The 19,294-nt window shown below is 34.2% G+C and overlaps 3 protein-coding genes across 5 annotated transcripts in view; all 3 read left to right on the top strand.

The window, feature by feature from the left end:
• The first annotated feature begins 831 nt into the window (after positions 1 to 831).
• Positions 832 to 2,516, top strand: LOC116338679 (dynein regulatory complex subunit 3-like). Its single transcript, XM_031764088.1, has 5 exons — positions 832 to 1,386; positions 1,624 to 1,808; positions 1,998 to 2,219; positions 2,335 to 2,437; positions 2,496 to 2,516. Exons 1-5 carry the CDS (start codon positions 832 to 834, stop codon positions 2,514 to 2,516), a joined length of 1,086 nt encoding a protein of 361 aa, XP_031619948.1.
• Positions 2,437 to 3,199, top strand: LOC116338888. The gene is made up of 2 exons (XM_031764421.1): positions 2,437 to 2,937; positions 3,053 to 3,199. The coding sequence occupies exons 1-2, from the start codon at positions 2,543 to 2,545 to the stop codon at positions 3,177 to 3,179; spliced, it is 522 nt and encodes a 173-aa protein (XP_031620281.1). The 5' UTR covers positions 2,437 to 2,542; the 3' UTR covers positions 3,180 to 3,199.
• A 712-nt stretch (positions 3,200 to 3,911) lies between these two features.
• Positions 3,912 to 19,294, top strand: part of LOC116338489 — a 241,244-nt gene continuing 225,861 nt past the window's right edge. For 2 of the 3 annotated variants that reach the window (XM_031763790.1, XM_031763789.1), the window contains exon 1: positions 3,912 to 5,695. The gene's annotated coding sequence lies outside the window, so the exon portion shown is untranslated. Of the gene's footprint in view, positions 5,696 to 7,116; positions 7,192 to 19,294 lie in introns of those variants that run through there. The other variant, XM_031763791.1, reaches the window with a different exon arrangement.

Raw genomic sequence — 19,294 nt, 5'->3', positions numbered from 1 at the left:
TGTTCGAGTATCAAAATCACCGCATTAAATTGAAGGACATACGCATCTTTTTTTCCACTTCTCTTTATCAGCCGCTTTTCATCCAATAAATCATCATGTCAAGTGGCGAAGAGGGAAAAAAAATTATAAATTACTCTGTTTCCCGCACAAATGAAAAGTGTTGATCGAGACGTAACGAATTTCATATTGCAAAACATACATAACTTTATATAAGCACAATATATCGATATTTGCCTGAACAGACCCATGTATAAATTCAACTGTCTGCTTTTTGCTGCTCTCGATTTATATCTTGCTCTTGCTATAGCCACTTTTTTTTCGCTGGCATACAAAATTTGAAACAAAATGTGTGAAAAAAATGCCCGCTCCACACGCGTGACGCGTCTCAATAAAAATGAATGTGAAAAATCTTGGCCATTACAATTAGATATATATATATATTTATATCTATCTAACTGTAAACAATAATTATTAATCGTAATGCTAAGCAACCGCACCTGTTAGACGCTGGGCAAACGAAGTGCGCGGCTTTATTATTAGAGTATTTGAAAATTCTATGGCCGTGGTTTCCATGGTGCTTGGTTCTTGTTTCATTCCGTTTAGAACGATTATTGTAGAATCATTCGTTTCGATCATTTTTCCATCGAATTCATTTTAACTGAAAATTGTGCTTCGCATTTAAAATAATAAATTGAAGCGAACTGAAAATATATTGAGAGCGATTGCTTGGTTCAATGAGCAAAATTGATAAATGGTTGGCCGTCTCAGTGAAAAGTGAACTAACGATAGAACGAAAAATTGGTTGTGCTTACAAGTGCGTGTGCTTACGAAATGACTAAATTCGACCAATCAACGACAATGAGCTATGGTACAGTTGGTGGCAGTGGTAATGGTATCAACGACAACACTAACAAAAATACACTCACTGACACCGAGCATCATCAACATGTTGTGAAAAAATCCACCGAACCAGGTGTTATAAACGATGCGATGCTAAAAAATCTGTTACACGTACATGGTCCACATGGTGAAGCGGCGGCTCTTTGCCGTAATATTGCCATTGATTATGCCACAATAACCGAACTTTATCTTGAATATCAAAATATTATCAAAATTGATCATATTTGGATGTGCTTTAGCTTACAAAAATTGTCACTCAAATCGAACAAACTAACAAAAATCGAAAATTTGGATAATTTAAAAGAGCTTCGCCAATTAGATCTATCGTTTAATTTTATTAAAACTATTGAGAATTTGGAATGTTTACGAAAATTGGAGTATCTTACATTGTTTCAGAATGAAATACGGAAAATCGAAAATCTGCACCAATTGGAACATTTGACGCGACTGAATTTGGGAAACAATTTCATCGAGACAATCGAAGGAGTAATAACAATTTTTCTCTCTCCACTTTCAATGCATTTTGTATTCGATTGTTTTCTTCTTTTTTTGGCATTCTTTTTCTTTGTCGGATTAAGTTGTTGTTTTTCGCATCTCTTCTTTCTCTTCTTTTTTTTTGATTTGAATCGTATGCAATGTATATATGCTCAAGGTGTTTTTGTTCGTAATATGCTTTGCGCCACCACCACACATCAGCATTTTGGAATTTTGTTTTCATTTCAGATTGAGAGTCTTCGTTACAAGAAACAATTGTTCTCTTTGAACTTAGAGGGGAATCCTATTTGCGATAAGCTCACCGATAATATTGATTTTCGATTGTACGTGGCTGCGTATTTGCCCAAACTCAAATATTATGGTTATCAAGTCATCACTAATGCAGAACGAGATGAAGGTCGAGAGATTTACAAGTATGTTGTATATTTGTCTCACTTTTTCTCTGGGCTTACGTACATTTGTGCTTCTGAAATGTATTTTTTCGTTTCCATTGTGTGTCTTTTACCGTTGCAACGTCCATTTGATTTTGTTTGTCGTCTTTTTTAGTTCAAAATTACCAAATCGATTTATCTGAAAATGTGGGCATTTATTATGATTTTCAGGAATAAATTGCGAATGTTGGAGGAACATGAATCAGAGATGTCGATACTACAACACGAGCAATCACTTGAAAGTGAACTTTTGCGTCTATCACATTCAAGCTTTGTGGAGGATCTAGATAAAAATCAACTATTTGAATCACTTTTTACAAATAGTTTCGACAACATTGTATCGGACACTGGTGAAACCAAACAAAATGACACAAACAAATCTGATATTCAACTGTAAGTGCTAGCATTGGGAACGACGAACGTTAGAGATAGATAGAGAAAGAGAGAGAGGGAGAGCTCAAGAGAAAATGGTGAAAAGTATTTGATTAGAAAAACATCCTCTTTGCAGATACCGTAATCGAGTTTGTGCCGTAACGCGAGAAATATATGTGTATGGCGTTCGGTGCCATGACGAGCATGCTAATGAAATCAAACTGTTTGATGAGGCTTTGGTAAATAGTTGTCAGCTAGTTCAAACGATTGGCATTGAGCTGATTGATAAGTTTTTAGGCCAAAAAAGTGATTTCGTAACAAACTTAAAGCAGACGTTTCACTTGATGGCCAAATCAACAGATGGTAATTTAACGAAAAATCGAACTCACATCGATGATATTAGCGATAATTTTGCACTGGCTATCGACAACATTTGGTACACCCTAATCGAATTGGAAACATCGTTGCACGAACGTATCATCGTTTCGATGAAACTCTTCAACGACACAATTCGCACGATAATTGAAAACTTTAATGACAAAAGCAATGAAACGTTCCACATTCGGTCGGCTTGCGATACCTATTTCCAATCATATGATGATGGTTACAACGATGCCAACAACGATCCAAACAACAAAACCACGCAAAAACGCCACATGAACATTATCGATCAAAAACTCGATCTAATGTGTACGAGAGCTAATAAATGGCTCGAGAAAATCATCGAACAATACGAATTGTAGGTTATCAACCATGGCGGCGAAATAACAAGATTTTTTTAAAAAAAGAAATATGTATCATAGCACATTAAAAACTTTTTTCATATATATTCGATATTCTTTCATTACTTTCAGAGATGAATACAACCGGAACAGAGCAAAAATAATGGAAATCAGTGATTTTATTGATGCTGAACGACAAACATTTTCTCAGCTGAAGGATAATCTAATTGCTAAATATGAATTGCAGGCTCTTTTTTAGATCGCAACATTGAACATTCTATGCCAATCTCCATCGTTTCAATATAATATTGCATCCAAATTTTCTATTAAATGTTGATGTAAAAACTTTTAGTCCAATAAATAAATGAAGTTTAATTAAAAATATGTACGAGAGTAAAATATTTCACGTAAACGTACTTTGAAAAAAATGTCGAAAATTCTGAGTTATGGAAAATATTCTGAATAATTTTTGTTCGTTAAATTGGGGGATGAATTGATTGAAGAGTGCATAAAATGTACGTATGAACGAACAACCAACCGTTGATCTAAGACGTTTCGATTTTTATCATAGAACCATAGACGCGATGTGTGTGTGTGTTGCAATCAACAGAAGGTGCTTGAGTGTCCATCGTCACGGAATATATTGTACATCGCATCAATAGAAAGGCACCAAACATCAGCGATGCGGCGGGAGCAACGAATAGCGTTATTCTGTGAGTGCACACACGACATAACATCAAGATGCAATATATATAGTATCATCCATGCATATACAGCACGTTTGGTAGCCATAGCACATGAAATATAATACACACAGAGACCGTAAATATACAGTGTGCACGGCTGCACGCTTCGTATCACTGTTCGTACACGAAAGGAGACGCACGACACAACATACGTCGGCAATATACGCGAGTCGAATTTGTTTGAAACAAATTTTTTGATAGGAGCACAAGAGTACGCACAGCTCAGAAGTGTTTTGCACGCCTTTTATAACGGACGTACTGTGTCGATTGTAGCGGTAATTTTTTTCAAATTCTCATTCGGAACGTAAAACGTTACGTATTTTTCGGTTGACTTTTAAGGAGTGATCCGACAGTGAATTGTTATTCCTTCGCATTTATTTTTCGCTCTATCAATCGCAGAAAAGAAAATATAATTGTAATCAAGACGATAGATAAGTGGTGTTTACTTAATCAAAGTTGATTTTTTAATCGTGTTTTCTTAAAGAATCCAACGATCAAAACACGGAATTAATACAAAGTGGATTTTTTTCGATCAAAGTTGAAAAATTCGATTAAATATTATAAAATACAAGGACCCCAGTCTAACTTGTCTAACTCTAATTTCAAGAATTTTTCCACGTACTTTGTTGTTGAACATTTTGCGTTTTCTTTTTTCTTTAAAACAAGTGAAACAATTTCGATTCATCTTGAAGCGCATATAAGCGTCAAGCTTCCCTTTTCTCGGTTGATGCAAGCAAAACGAGAACAGGATTGTTTGTATGTGTGTATAAAAGACGAAGTGAAACATTTTGATGGACTTTGGATCTGCTTGGAACATCGTTGAGCACTTTTAAATAATCTCTTTTGTGGAAAAGAAAATCCTTTTATTGTGATTACTCACATCGTATGCAAAATTACGCTTGTATGTCTTTTATGTTGATTTGACAAAGGAACGACACTCATTCTATACATGTATAGATAGAAAACTAGTCAACATATCGGTGAACTTATGCAAATTTTTGTGTTTTAAATTAAAGAAAAAAAAACTCATTTCTGTTCACTAAGACTAAGTTAAAATATATTTAAAAAAAAAATAGGAAAAAAGCGACAGATCACAGTGAAAAAAGGCAACCCCATTTGCATTGAAGAATACAAAAAAAAAACAAATTAAACTTTCTAAAAGAAAATCTTTTGTGCGGTATGCGGAAAAGTTTGTGGAAAGTGATTCGCGCTGAACTGCTTGTGAGTTCGGAAAACATAGAGAAAAAAAGAGTTGCTTTTTTGTGGAAACAGGAACAAAATGAGTGAGAAAAGAAAGATCAAAGACGAAGAAAATTATTGAAAGATATTGTGGCACTTATATTAAATTAAATTATTTTGTCAAAATCGCCAACGACACGATCTTTAACGTTGTGTCACTGAAAATTTTGCAACAATTGTGACTCTTTGTGTTTACAATTTTAATGCCAAAGTGAAGCGAAAATACACCAAAAAAATCAAAAATAAACTATTTGAGTCGTCAAGTGCTTAAAATAAACAGAATTTTTGAAAACAAATTGAACCATAGTAGCAAAATATCCAGTGGCAACAAAAACACCGACCGGCCTTCCTTTCCTCTATCTTAATCTAAATACTTTATACTGTGTGGAAATCTTTCAAGTTATTTACAAATATCATTTTGGCCAAAAGTTCTTAACATTTTTGAGGCGACACACAATTGAATCTCATCACTGAAAACTCATTCAGGCTCAACCACATACACAATGAGCCAGAGACAATTCTAAAGTTTGATATTGTTTGAGGCTGCAAAATAGAAAAAGTAGTAATAAACTGAACAATCAGTCGAATTGCATGGGCTAATGTGAATTTTGTGCATATTTGTGGCAACAATAGCAAAAATAGTGAAAGAACAAACGAAACTTGAGCAATGCGAAGAAGCAAAACCATACGAATGAACGGGGTAGATGTGTAAACAATGTGTGCAAAATTTACACGAAACTTTTAACATATTGTGTCACCAAAGATTTTCAACCAGTGTGCGTAAATAGATGTAAGTATATGTGCGCCAGTGATTTTCTGTTGTCGAAGCTTTTTTTTAGACCCGATGGCCACGCATAACGTGACAGATGGCCTTTTGTTTAGTGTATATTTTGTTATTTCGATATTACGACATTTCGACAGCACATACACACACATACATACAGATCAAGAATAGAAGTGAAGATGAGAGAGTTGCCATGACGGTTTTGCACGAAAGTTTTTCGATTGCAAAAAATATAAATGTGTTTGATGAGAAACAAGTGCAAACACTTCGACCAATATGCGTTCGACATGTATTGAATTATGAGTACGCCAAATTGAAAACTATAACCATATGAATGTTTGAGATGTTAAAAAAGAAGAAAGGGCAACGACAAACGAATAGAAACAAATAGATGGTAGAAAAGCATTCAAATGAAACATTGAAAAGAGTTCTGAAACGAAAAAAAGAAAAAAAGTGCACATAAAAATGGACACAAACAACCATCACTCAACAAACACCAGCGAACAAATATTGACATGAGAGAGAAAGAGAATAACTATCCGGAAGGAAGAGCAAAAACGTTAACTTAAAGTTAGTTATTTTCATAGCCAAAGAATTGAACAGATGAAAAGGAAAACAACTGAAACATTTGTTTATTTATTTTCCATAGATTTCTATTAAAGTGAGATCAGATCTTATGTATGCATAAATGCATGCATCGGACAAAAGAATTCCATAATATACAATGAAGTCTATAAACTTTGCTCATTTTTCCCTCGCTTTCTCAACCCTCTGTCTCTCTTTTTCGGTTGGTTTTTGTTGTTGTGCTTTTTTTTGCTTTGTGCTCGCTGGTTTTTGCGGATGCCGATATACATAGAGCGGCGGCGACAGCACACCAACCAGCACTTTATATTGTACACATAAAGATAATAAATTCTTTGACAAATTGACGCTACAGCTAGATGTTCTTTTATGTTAAACCATTGAATAAAGTTCACTGGTTATATCACATTTTGGTAATCCGGATTAAGATTCTAATGTCAGAGAACAAACGATATCGTCGTGTTTGCACCACTGATTTTCTATTTAAAGCGAATTGCTAACGCGATTTGTATTGACCCTGAGTATGTGTGTGTATGTTCGAGTGCGGGCGTGTATCCTCTAACCTTCAATTTCGCCGATACAAATGATATTATAATATCACATGACGACATAGCGCAATGATTAAAAACAACTTCCTAGCGTTAACTACAGTGACAGATGTCATTCTGGTTTTTTGACAAAAAAAAGTTAAAAAAAGCAAATCTACAACACATTTCCGTCAAAATATCCGCATTAAAAAAAAATTCATCGCATAATTATGATGTTCACTTCAAATCAACTGTGACCGAAACAAATGAATTCCTGCATCATCGCCATTATCAATATCATCATACTTTCAAGTTACTGACACGGAATAGAATCCAAAGAAAACTTTTGGCCAAGCATATTGGGAGGAAAGGAAGAAAACAGAAAACAGAGCGGTAAGTAAATCATCAGAATGTTAATAAACCAAATATTTTACTTCAGCTTATATTCAATTTTAATTTTAAGTTGAATTCTACCTAATTTTCGCTATTTGACATGGCAGCGACTTTATTAAAAATCATAATTTGTTCATTTGCCGATTACGTTTTTCCATCGCAACTATTTAGCGAGAATACTTGACTTTGTTTGTTTCACTTGCCAAAAGTTGTTGAAACAATTTTTTTTTTTGCATTCGCCTAGGAGATATAAAATAAAAGATGAAACGATTTCGTACAAAAGAGCAACAATTCAACAAAAAACTTGGAGTAGATTTTGCGTTCATTCTTATTTCAAAATTATGTTTTTTGTTCGTTTTTTCGATTTTCTGCCATCCGGCGTGAAAGTTGAAACACTAAAAATTATTATGTATGCGAAATATCGGTAGATCGGGCAAGTGGAGAGAGATGGAAATGAAGTTGAGACAAAATGTTCAAACAAAAAAAAACACAAACTTCGTTATAAACAATAGCTCATTTTGAGTTGAAGCAAAAATTCTCTTTAAACATTTTCTCACTTCTTATTTTATTCTTCTGAACATTTTATACTTCAATCAATGTATTATAATAACTTTGCAATCGTTTTAATAGCGCTATGATGAACACAAGCTCTATTCTGCCAATGAATGTGTGTGTTGATTCACACAAATCGAATAATAGTCGAGAGTCTCAGGGTGCCGTAGTTAGAGTAGCTAAAGTCAATTGAACAAAATTTACCAACGACAGATACCAGGAATCGGTGCGAGATCATTGATAGATGCGAATCGAACGGAAATGCAAAGAATAGATTTGATGTAAGTGCACAAATACAGCCGATACACAAATGTAATGGCATACACGATACGCGCGCGTGTGTGTGTGCCGCCGATGATAAGTGATATTGTTGAATGAAAATAAGCACAAAGAAAACACGCATGCAACGCGTACACAAGATGATTGTAAATAATAATTTGTCCTGGTTGTGCAAGACGACGGAAAATCAAGTGGAAAGTCAATACGAAACTTGACTAAGACTTGAATTCGATATATCAATATTGAAAAATCTGTTGTGTCAAGAATGTTCACAGGCTTGCTCCTTAGCACACACACATGCTTCTTCCTTAACACACAATGTACCGATATTGAACGCGCGCGCAACCGATCTCACGCCTCACTGTATGATTTTTTTTTTATTTGACTTTGTTCCTTTGTCGATTACGCGAAAAGTTGTTGCCGTTTCTTTTCCAGTCTCTCTCTCTCTCTTTCTCTTTTTATTCTCATTTTTCTTGCATCCGTATATTTTTATTTCTAATGCTCTCCTTTTATTATCATTTTCGTGCTATTTGTAACATGAATTCTTTTTTTTTGCATCGTATTCCTGTTTGTATTTCGGTATCAGATGCATTGAGACGAGTATCGTTCACACAATTGATACGATGTCCTGATATATGCGCACCAACCCATGCACAGTAGAATAGAGTTATCGGATAAATCAAACTAAATCATGTGAATTGAGAGAGAGCGCACAATTTTCAATTGATAAAAGAGTGTTTTTGCCAATTGTTTGTATATATATATATAATATATACATTTCGTGTCGGTTTTCTATAGCAAGTGCGCTTTATCACTCCATCGTTGATGCTTTCTATTTTCTATCTCTTCCACATTCTGTTTATATTGCTTTTGAGCGAGAGCACATTTTTTGGAAATTTATATTTTTCATCATATTCGATTTGGCTGTACGTTTTCCTCAATCGATTATCATGATCACTGAAAATGCTAGCGAAAACAATAAAACAGTGATGAGCATGTGTGAGTTTGTTTGTAATATATACATATATATATTTTTGCTCCAATGATTCGTTTGTGCGACGATGTGTCGATACATTTCTCTCTCTTTCTCTCTCTCTGTGTGTGTGTACGTATATGAAACATCTAACACTTTCGCCAATTTATTCCGAATGGGAAATTGTTTGAATTGTCAGTAACATTTGTTTTTGATACGTTTTGATGCATTCAGGGCATACACGTTTCGTCCAACAGAAATGTTCATATATCCATACACAAGCATACACACAATTTTACTAACGTTTGCACGGTTCGATGCAAGTGAATTGAAATCATATTTAAGCTTTGATGTACGCTTTTATTTCAATCATTCGAACGTATATTGAATCGGCGAAAAAAGACACACAAAACGAAACGAAACGAAAAACGATAATTTTTGATATTAAGAGACAGAATGCTAACGAAATTGAAAAATTGCATTTCAAATGGGGCGAGAGAAAAAAACCGTTTTCATTTAATGTTGCAGCGAACGCAGAAAAAAACGATCCATTCCAATGTGCTGGTTTTGGGCAAAACTGAGAAAAATATTCATTTAAATTGTTCACTAAAATAATCGCATCAATCTCTTCGAACAGAGATTAGTGGATGTCATTCAAAACTCTTCGTTTACTCAATCTACCTATCATTAGATTATATTTATATTACCGGGTTGCGAGCGATCCAATTTTTTTAGTGGTATTAGTTAATTTTTGCAAATTTACCGTTTTTTTTAGATTTTTCTATTTCCAAATTGATGCACCGGACGACAGATTGCATTGCTGAACATTTCAATTTGAAATATTATATATTCATATATAAAAGGGATTGACTCCGTGTCACATATATAAACAAGAAATGAAGGAACAAAACGATAACTTTTTGAAAGTATACACCTGATTCTCTCGAAATGTCCACCGAGCTATTTTTTTTTTTTGCTTTAAAAATAAAGCAGCAGATTTTTTATGGATTTAAATATACTTTACACAATGCTCGTTCGACGATTGACACTTGATTATTTATTGCAGTTCAATCATAATGGAATTTTTCGCATTTAAAAACCCATAAAGTTATTAGTCTCGTGATAGAAACAGGTATGGCGAGCTAAAAAATCACTCGACAGGAAAAAAATCAAAACAAGACAAAACTAAAAATACAAAACACAAGTCAGATGTATTTCAATCGTAATTGATGAGGCACTGTGATTTGTATAGATAGTATAGCAAGCACAACCAAATATCGTAACGAAACGAGTAATTTATCATTCAGTTTCTAGACCATCATGGATCTATCAATTTCATCGTTTCTTTTCATAACAAAAAAAAATTAAATCACTTTAAAATGCATTTTATTTTCAACTTTGAAATGATTAATTAAAAACGGTGAAGTGTTTCTCATTTGCGCTTTTTCTCTGCATCTAAATTATTATTTAAAAGTTTTCAAAAAAAAAAGAAAATTGTGGATTAGTGTACAGTTGGCAGGACAAAGTATATTTGAACAATCAAGCTGTTATCGGGTGGTAAAGTAACATTAACCTGTCGCATAATAAATGATTTAATTAAAGAATTTCGTATTTTTTTCGTATCCTTTACGGTTCTTATCATTTTTTCGGTTGTTGTTGCTTCTCTGTTGTGCGTAAAAAAAATATATGGATGGGTACAATTAACATTTTTACGAAGGAAAACCGTGCTGAGAGGTGGTTTGAGATGAACTTTATATTGTCTTCGGTGGAAAATTGAACTATATAGACTAAGAACTTTCATGTTACCTTGCCATCAACAAGATGAACACAATTCAAGATATGCATGACCAACACACATTTTTCGATTTTCGCAAAGACGAAGATGGAGACATAGGCGAGAGTGAGAGACCGGCGATTGTGTTGATTTATTGTATATTCTTTTTAATGTCGCATGTCAAACGAAACAGACAGGCCGCTGTAAAAACGTGAATTACGATTTTACAAAAGTCCATGCTGATTGCAAAAGAGATGCCGTATTCAATTGTAGATGAATTTTCCGTATGTAAATTGTTTCAACAGAAAAAAAAAGAAATAGATGAAGAAAGAGTAAGCCTTGGGAACGTTGAAAATTACTACATAGAACGGATCACGAAAGTTGAAATTTATTTGAAAATAGAAAATAAAGAAGTTAAAATGTCTGACAAACGAACTGGCAAGCGAATAAACGGAGAAGAGAAAAAGATATGTTCACGCGATGAATGGCGTTACCCATTATCATTTGCACCGAGTAAAATACTGACATAATTTTTCTTCAATTATCTTAAATGCGGCTAAAAAGGATACGACAACGTGAAAAGAGACCGTCTGCCGAGTAACATACCGAGAGAGAAAAGGGAGCAAAGAGAAAGACAAAAACAGAGAAAAAGAGTGCATATCCATGTGTAACTCAATGCGCCACATTTCTCCCTCTAGGATTCTTGGTTTTCTATATTCGGCTTTTTTCGCTTTCTCTCTCGTTCCTTTGAATTATTCTCTCTCGTTCCTCACTGATTAGGCAAACAATTTCAACCGAACGAAAAAAAATTCGCTCGACTTTTATTTGTCTCAGCCAGCAAAACGGTTGCAAGTCAGCGCGTTTCATTCTTCGAAAGTACGAGACTATATTGCAAAAATGTGCGCTGTCAGCAATGAAACAAATTCATTTCGAATTCAGGATCTTTTCATTTTACACAGGGTCATCCAATCGAAGATTTGATTTTCATAAATATAGAACGGGCATCCTTTTCAGGATATGATTTTTCGTTACTTTTTTATTTCGTATTTGGTTCTATTTCCTTCAAATGCATAAAATATTTTTTGAAGATTTTTTTTTTTTGGCAAAAAACCATGTTTTAGTGACAAAAAAAGCATAAAATGAAAAAAGTTAAAAAAAAGTCACTTAAAATTGATAAAACTTTATGAATCGAAAATCAAACGGTTTACCTTACTTGATATTTCCTTAAGCTATGCGACGGCGTGCAAAATGAATAGCCCTGTAATCGAATACCCCACTTAATAAAGTGCGAAATGGAATGAAAGTTAAATTGATGGAAACTCGATTTATTTATGGTATTTATAGATGACTATTATTCCTTTCCGTCACATCGCGCATTGACAAATAGCAATTCGGTTCAGTGTCAAATGATATTCAAATTACTGTTTGACTTTAACGTTTCGGCATGAGATAGTTTTTGTATTTTCAAAATGCATACGTCTCCATATGCGGAAACAAAAAAAAAATATATGATTTACTTAAACAAATCAAAATAGGCTTATTAGTAAGTAAATTGTGCAGAAAATATTTTCCGAGTTTTGCAGAAAATCGACGACGATTGACAAGCGATTATAAGTGGAAACATGTTGAGCATTGAGTTACATGACATTTTTACTCATTCACATGAGAATTTCATGAAATACAATCATCAAACGTGTAATGCATACGAGCATTTATGATTGACATGAAGCCAGTCACGCGCTTTCAGGTGATTGTTTTTGACACACTGATCACACATTACACTGTTCACGCATCTTAAAAGAAGGTGTTGAAGTGACATTGTTGTTTGGAAAATCCAACCAGATGAAGTACATAAAACCGAAATAAATGTCAAAACGATGAAGAAGGAATGTTTACAATGTAAACAGTGGGTAGCAAGTAAGATGTGAAAATACATGTGTTTGGTGTCTGTTTTTTTTTTTTTTTTTTTGAGGAAGGAGACCATGTTTTGCATTTTAATGGCCTTTATAAAGATCACCAAACAAACTGTACACCATCTCTTTCGTTTTTTTTTATAAAATTCTTTCATTTTCTTACAATTCAAACCATTTGGCTCGATGATTTTGAGCCAATGAAAACATACGCCATGCATGCTGAACTTACAAAAGTGACCTCATCGATAGATGAGATGTATGCGAAATCAATGTTGACTTTTCAATGTAAATGTTTTCACGTTCAATAGAGTGATAAAATGGAGAGGAACTTAAAACAGGGACTTTTTTGCAATACACTCAGATCTTATTACTTCTATTTTCTTCTTGATTTTCGTTTTTTTTTTGTGCAAATTATATCGCATTTTATTCAATGTGCATCGATTTTTCATGGGGCAAACAAAATTTATTTTTGGTAGTCGATACTTGCAGTATTGCATACATCGCAATATAATCCCTGGCAATATAAATTTACGGATTTAAATGTGGAATGCTGGACTCTTTTTTATTCATCGTTCAAGTTGTGTTATTGAATTGATATCAATAGCAAAAATGGTGCTAACACCAAATCAAATTCGCATACAAAACAAACGGCATCGCTGTAGAAAAATCGTTGACCGATCCAATTGGTGGCACACACACAGCGGAATGAATGTGAATGGATTGTACTTTGCTTTAGAATCTATATCCGATCAAATGCGCGAACAAAACAGTATGATAGAGTGAAGTAGAGAGAATGGCCAGCATTCACGCTGGAATTTTGCAAATGCACATGGAATGGTTGCGAGATATAAAGCGATGACCTTGCCTTTCCTCATCCGTTTGAGAATCAGAGACAATAGTTTAAAAAAAAAAACTCTATAACAAACAAAGACGGGGAACAAAAAAAAGAACAAATGTAATGGAGGTTCATCGATTCATTTCTTTTCGTTTTGTCGTTTCCACGAATTCCAAATGGAAATGTGTCATATTCACACAGAGGAAAATGTTCTATCTTTTCTTTGAAATTTTTTTTTGTTCGTTTGTCTACCACATTCACTCACGCACCAAAATCCCATTCGATCTTTTTGAAATCGGGCAACATAACTTTGGAAATGGTAGAATGAAAATTTTCTTGATTTTCAAATTGACATATGTCAATAGATTCACACCAAAACTGAAGACGATACACAACGCATTTGAAACAAGAAATCAGCTATTCCGAGACGAAAAATGTGCGATTATTATTCAAAATAGTAATGTGCACTAATAAAATCGCATTTCATATACGTAACATCGATAATATATGGCAAAAACGAACAAAATCGATTGTCGCATTTCCTTTTCGACACCATTTTTGAAATAAACTTTTGCATAAATTAGATCTACGCTCATCCCATTTTCGCAGTAAAAATCATTTTCACCATAGCATAGATTTTATGATCAATTTTGGAAATTGTGTGCCAGAAATACGTTGAACCATTCGTGTACGAATACGAATGTGAATGTGAATATATTTGTGTGCATTTATCTAGCACATCAAATCATGAGCACTGCCAATGAATTGGATATGAATGGCAACAAAAACGATTGAATACATTATTTATATTTTATAATACCAATTTTCTATGAGACATGAATAAAAATCTTGAAAACAATGGCACACCAAATAGCAAAAGAAAAGAGTTATCCGACACATAACACAAAACAAAAAAAAAACCATGTCTTTTCCGATTCAAACTAGGCTATTTATATACGCGTTCAATTTCATTGTTTCGTACTTTTTTCTCTTCGTTCATTCGGGTTCTGGTCGTTTTTGTGTGATTGTCCACCCCGAAAAAATCGCTTTGATTTTTTGTCTACTTTCATTGCTGTTGTTGTTGTTGGGTGTTATTCGTATCAGTTTTCATATCTAAGGTACGTGTGTATTCATTGAAAATACTCCCTTCCCATTCGATTTGCAGTCATTAAAAGCTTAGCAAAACTACAACTTCTATGCGTTTTTTCCTGTATGCTTTTCTGTTGTGTGTTGCTTCCCATTCTTTCTCATAAACCCCCCCTGTTCTTTGGCGATTTGCTCTCAATCTCACATCATTTGGCCTCGTTTGATTTATTCCGGTCGTTGTAATGATTCATTCCGTTTTCTATTTCGGTAATAGATATAGACCGAACAACGTTTTCAACGCTTGTGTGTGTGTGACTGTGCTTGCTTATTGGCTCATTTCTTTTGGAATGGGAGGGGATGAACAAACCGAAGCCTGACTAAAACAAAAGTTAAATTGCAAATAAAATGATTGAAGCAATTTTTCATATGAACGACACATACACCATTGGAAAATTATTCGAACAATGCAGTGACCGAACAGTGTGTTTTATCGAACACTGGCCATGGACCGATGGTGAAATTAAATCTTTTGGCATGATAAATGTTCACATTGTGCAAAATCTTTACGAAATAAATAATGTTATTCATATCCACGTACGTCTTCGTTCCGTTCGATTACAGATTTTCGTTTTACGATTTATTTAATAACATTTAACTATTTTAATAACGCATTTAAACTAGATCTTCATATTTATTAACATCGAAATGGAATTTGATTTGGTATTACTAAAAAGTTAGTTGCTATTATGTAAAGTTTTTTTTAGTTGTGATTGAAATTGATATTAATTTATTTTATTTTTTACATCTACTGTTTACGTACACCATTCATGGTGGGTTGGTTATTGAAACAATTGAATTGGTAGCACAAAAATGAAAAAAAATTAAATAAAGTGAAATAGGCTAGTTTTTGCACACTGAGTCATGATTTTGTATTGCCTCGACTTCTCGCCCACCCTCACACTCAATTTGAATTGATAGATTAAGGAACAAATAGTGAACTAGCGCTCAGTGTGTTTTGTTGTAAAATATTCCGATAAATACATCGAAAACAACGTGTGTAATAGGTAATGGACATGGAAAACAAAACATTTGCACATTTGCAAAAGGAGGCAAACGAAAAAAATATATCGACGGATGAATGAACAAATCGAAAAGAACAAGTTGAAATGCAGCAGCAGAGAGAGAGAGAGAGAGAGAGAGAGAGAGAGAAATGAAACCAAAGCGAGAAGAGAAAAACATTGTGAGTTGACCGCTTGAATAACTAGCTAACGGCAATTATGTGCAGTCGAGTGACCACAGCTTCACACAAACAATATACAAAATGCACAACACACCAATATAAATATATAAATGTGTATGTATAGTGTATGCACATTCTCAACTTCAATGGACAAATGCACAATGTAAACGGCAAAGGGCCAGCTTGCCCATACTATGACAATAAATGTACACAGCAAAGCTAAATATAAAACATTAGAAGTCAATGGCAAATAAAAACACACACACACACCCCCAAACACAAACATGTACATTCGATGGCAGAAAAAGAGTCGAAACGAATTCGGGATAGAGTGAAAAAAAGAATTGCTCCAACAAACGACCAATGCAAATTTATTTCAAAACCATATATTTTGTTTTATCGGGATATTTGCATTGGTTTCGATTTCGTGAGCGAGCACGCGGTCCATGGCCATTTACGTGGTTCGGTTTTGTTCAATAGCTGGTTCGATTTGTTTGTTTTACGCGTGTATGAATCCAGGAGAGTTTTATGTTCCGCTGTTGCAAAAGCTCTTGCCTGAAATTGACATAAGACATGAACGGTTTTGTTTATCTGTTTGCTCCTGTTTTTTTTTTTTTCATTCGACCAAAAAATTGTTAGAAAACTGCTCCAAATATTGGTGATTCCATTTCACTTGTTTAAGTTTTTTTATTTCTCTTCCTTGTGGAACGCTAGTCCTTAATCATTCCTTCTCTCTTCGACCTCCGTTCAGTGCTCACTACACTACTTATTTCGATTACAACTATTTTCAAACATTTTCGAACGTTCTCTTCATTATTTCGATACCGTTTATATAGTCCAGCAATTGCATTCAATGTTATGTTTATTTTTCATTGGCTTTATTTTTGTGAATGTCATAGGAGATTCGATCTTTTTGAACCGTCGAATAAAAAATGTTGCAGCCCGCATCAGTTGCTTGAATGCATTTGCGGTATTTTTCATATTACGAAGGATCAGATGAATTGTGTTGCGCGGAGCAAAAGAGAAAATGAAAGAGAGTATATCATCTAAAATTTGAAGAACCCTATTATAGGTATCATCAATTCAAATAAGAATACCTGTCACTACATGAAAAGTTACTAAGTTATTTGGTCGAAATAAATCATTGTGATTTTTTAAAATTTCTACCAGTTTAATGGAAATATTCGACGATTGTTTTGCAAATATCAGAGTATATGGGATCGAACAAAAATGGATAAGAAAATGGAAACAGCATTTAATGTAAATATTGGCCGTTTCGACGCAAAATGAAAATTGCTGTAGAGACCATTTTATTGTTTTTTCTTCCGTACAACATTTTTGAATAAAGTTGCCATTCCTTTGCAAAAAAATATGATTAAATCGGAACATAGAGAAATGAGATAAAGATGCCGTTCTATGTAATCAAATTTGATTTTCACTTTATTCTCGCGTTGTTGAAACGCGATAACAGTCCAAAATAGACAAGTGACACACGTTGCTAATATCCACACCATACGCAACCAACGACCGACAAACAACATGTTAGTGTGAGAGAAAACGGCAACCAAAGTACCAAGATCGAAACGGCAAAGTGGTACAACAACAAATAGAAAGCGAGAGAGAGAGAGAGCGCTGCAAATAATAAATGTTGATGCTAAATGGAAAACTAAGACGGGTCAAATGAAAGCAGTAGAAGTAGAAACGAAACGAAAAAATTGTTACAAACGAATATGCGTGTGTGTATGAAATTGGCAAACGAAATAAGAAGGATAGATTGTGTGGGGTTATAGAAAATGAATGTCTTACCGATAGACGTCGTCTTTCCGCTGCAAAAATGAACACATCTACACATATCCATGCGATATATAAGATATCCATACATGCATACCGTGTTCGCGTAATCGCGCTCAATCCCGTCAAGGAGGCAACATAAAGAGAAGAGAGAGAAAAAAAATATATTTTATTGTTCAGATCACGTACTCACTAACTCAATGATGACAAAGTGGGAATAATGAAATCCAATTCCAATTCAATGTGCGACGACGAGATATGGTCTAGATCTTTGTTCGTTGAGCCCAAACCGTGCTCTCAATTCACGCGCGCTTTTGCTACATTTTGCTACTTTGTTACATTTTACTGACTGATATGCGAGCAAGCATACAAGTAAAAAAAAGAAGTATATATAACTTTTCCGAAAGGTTAAAATATAATTTTCTTTTCAATTAATTATTTCATTCGTTTGCTGTGCGTATGGGCTCCTAATGATGTTAGATTTCTGATCTTTTTTTTATTCGTTTTCGTAATTTTCGCCACTTTTCCGCACATCAATGCGCCAACGTCTTTTTTTTCTCTTTTTTCTTTCCATCGTTGCCGCCGCCACTGTCGTCGTCGTCGTTCTCATCACCACCACCATCCGAACCATTTGTAACCATCCGAAATTGGTATTCCTTCAGAATATTGCTCGTGACGCACCGTTTAGATTAAACAATTCGATTCTCTTCGAGTGAATTACTAATCAGTTTGAAATGTGAAATTTCGGAACCAAGGTGTGCACTCCATTTGAAAAATTGATTTTACCATTTCCATTTTACAGTGTCAATTTTTCCCATTGCATTGCATATGTCGATGAAATAGCAACAGCATCAGCAAAGCGACAATGCAATAAAAAGAAATGTATCCAAGCGAAGCCATATACTCACACTTAAAGGAACGAATTTCCATTCGAACATCGAGATGCTGTGTGGTAGGATTGTCGTCGTTTGCAACAAGAATGAGATTGCTTGCGATAATATAAACAAGACAAATGGCTTTGACATAAATAATGTCATTCTCTCTTTTAAGAACTATACCGAAAATATTTGTCTTTTCTTTGGATTATACAAGATATGGGATCGGTTTTGGGTCGTTTATTCTTTCTCGTTGTTTTTTTCCCGTTCGTTTTTTTGTTTTTTTTTTTATTTTCTGCTGTTGTTGTCTTCTCTTTTGGTCGGTATCGCACTCGAAATACAATAGAACAATGCAAATCACTATAAGACGCACGTATACAAATGATAGTAAATGCTACCTTTTGTTTCAACAATTTCATAGTTTTTGCTGTGAGTTGGTTAAACAACTGCACAAATGATATTCAACATTTATATCGCATCTCTCGGTGCAAAACTGAATGAAAGAAAATCTAGTGTGTATAATACGAACACAGCAACACCGTAACGATACAACGACACAACATAACGCAATAAATACAAAAACAAACATAGACGACATCAATTAATTTCAGTGAAACTAAAAATAAACATTGTGCAGTTTCATGCCGCTTCATGACCACAATGCACAAATTCAAATAAACTCATTATGTGCATTATATTGGCATAAAACACGTGTATTTACTTAAAATACGAGTCACATTTACAATAGAAAATGCAATGTATATAGTATACAACAAGCATAAAGA

This window comes from Contarinia nasturtii, unplaced genomic scaffold (assembly GCF_009176525.2).
Source record: "Contarinia nasturtii isolate CC-2019 unplaced genomic scaffold, AAFC_CNas_1.1 Cnas_scaffold_414, whole genome shotgun sequence".
NCBI classification, from domain to species: Eukaryota; Metazoa; Arthropoda; class Insecta; order Diptera; family Cecidomyiidae; genus Contarinia; species Contarinia nasturtii.
Note: the sequence above shows the minus strand (reverse complement) of the source record. Positions and strands in the feature narration are given on the sequence as shown.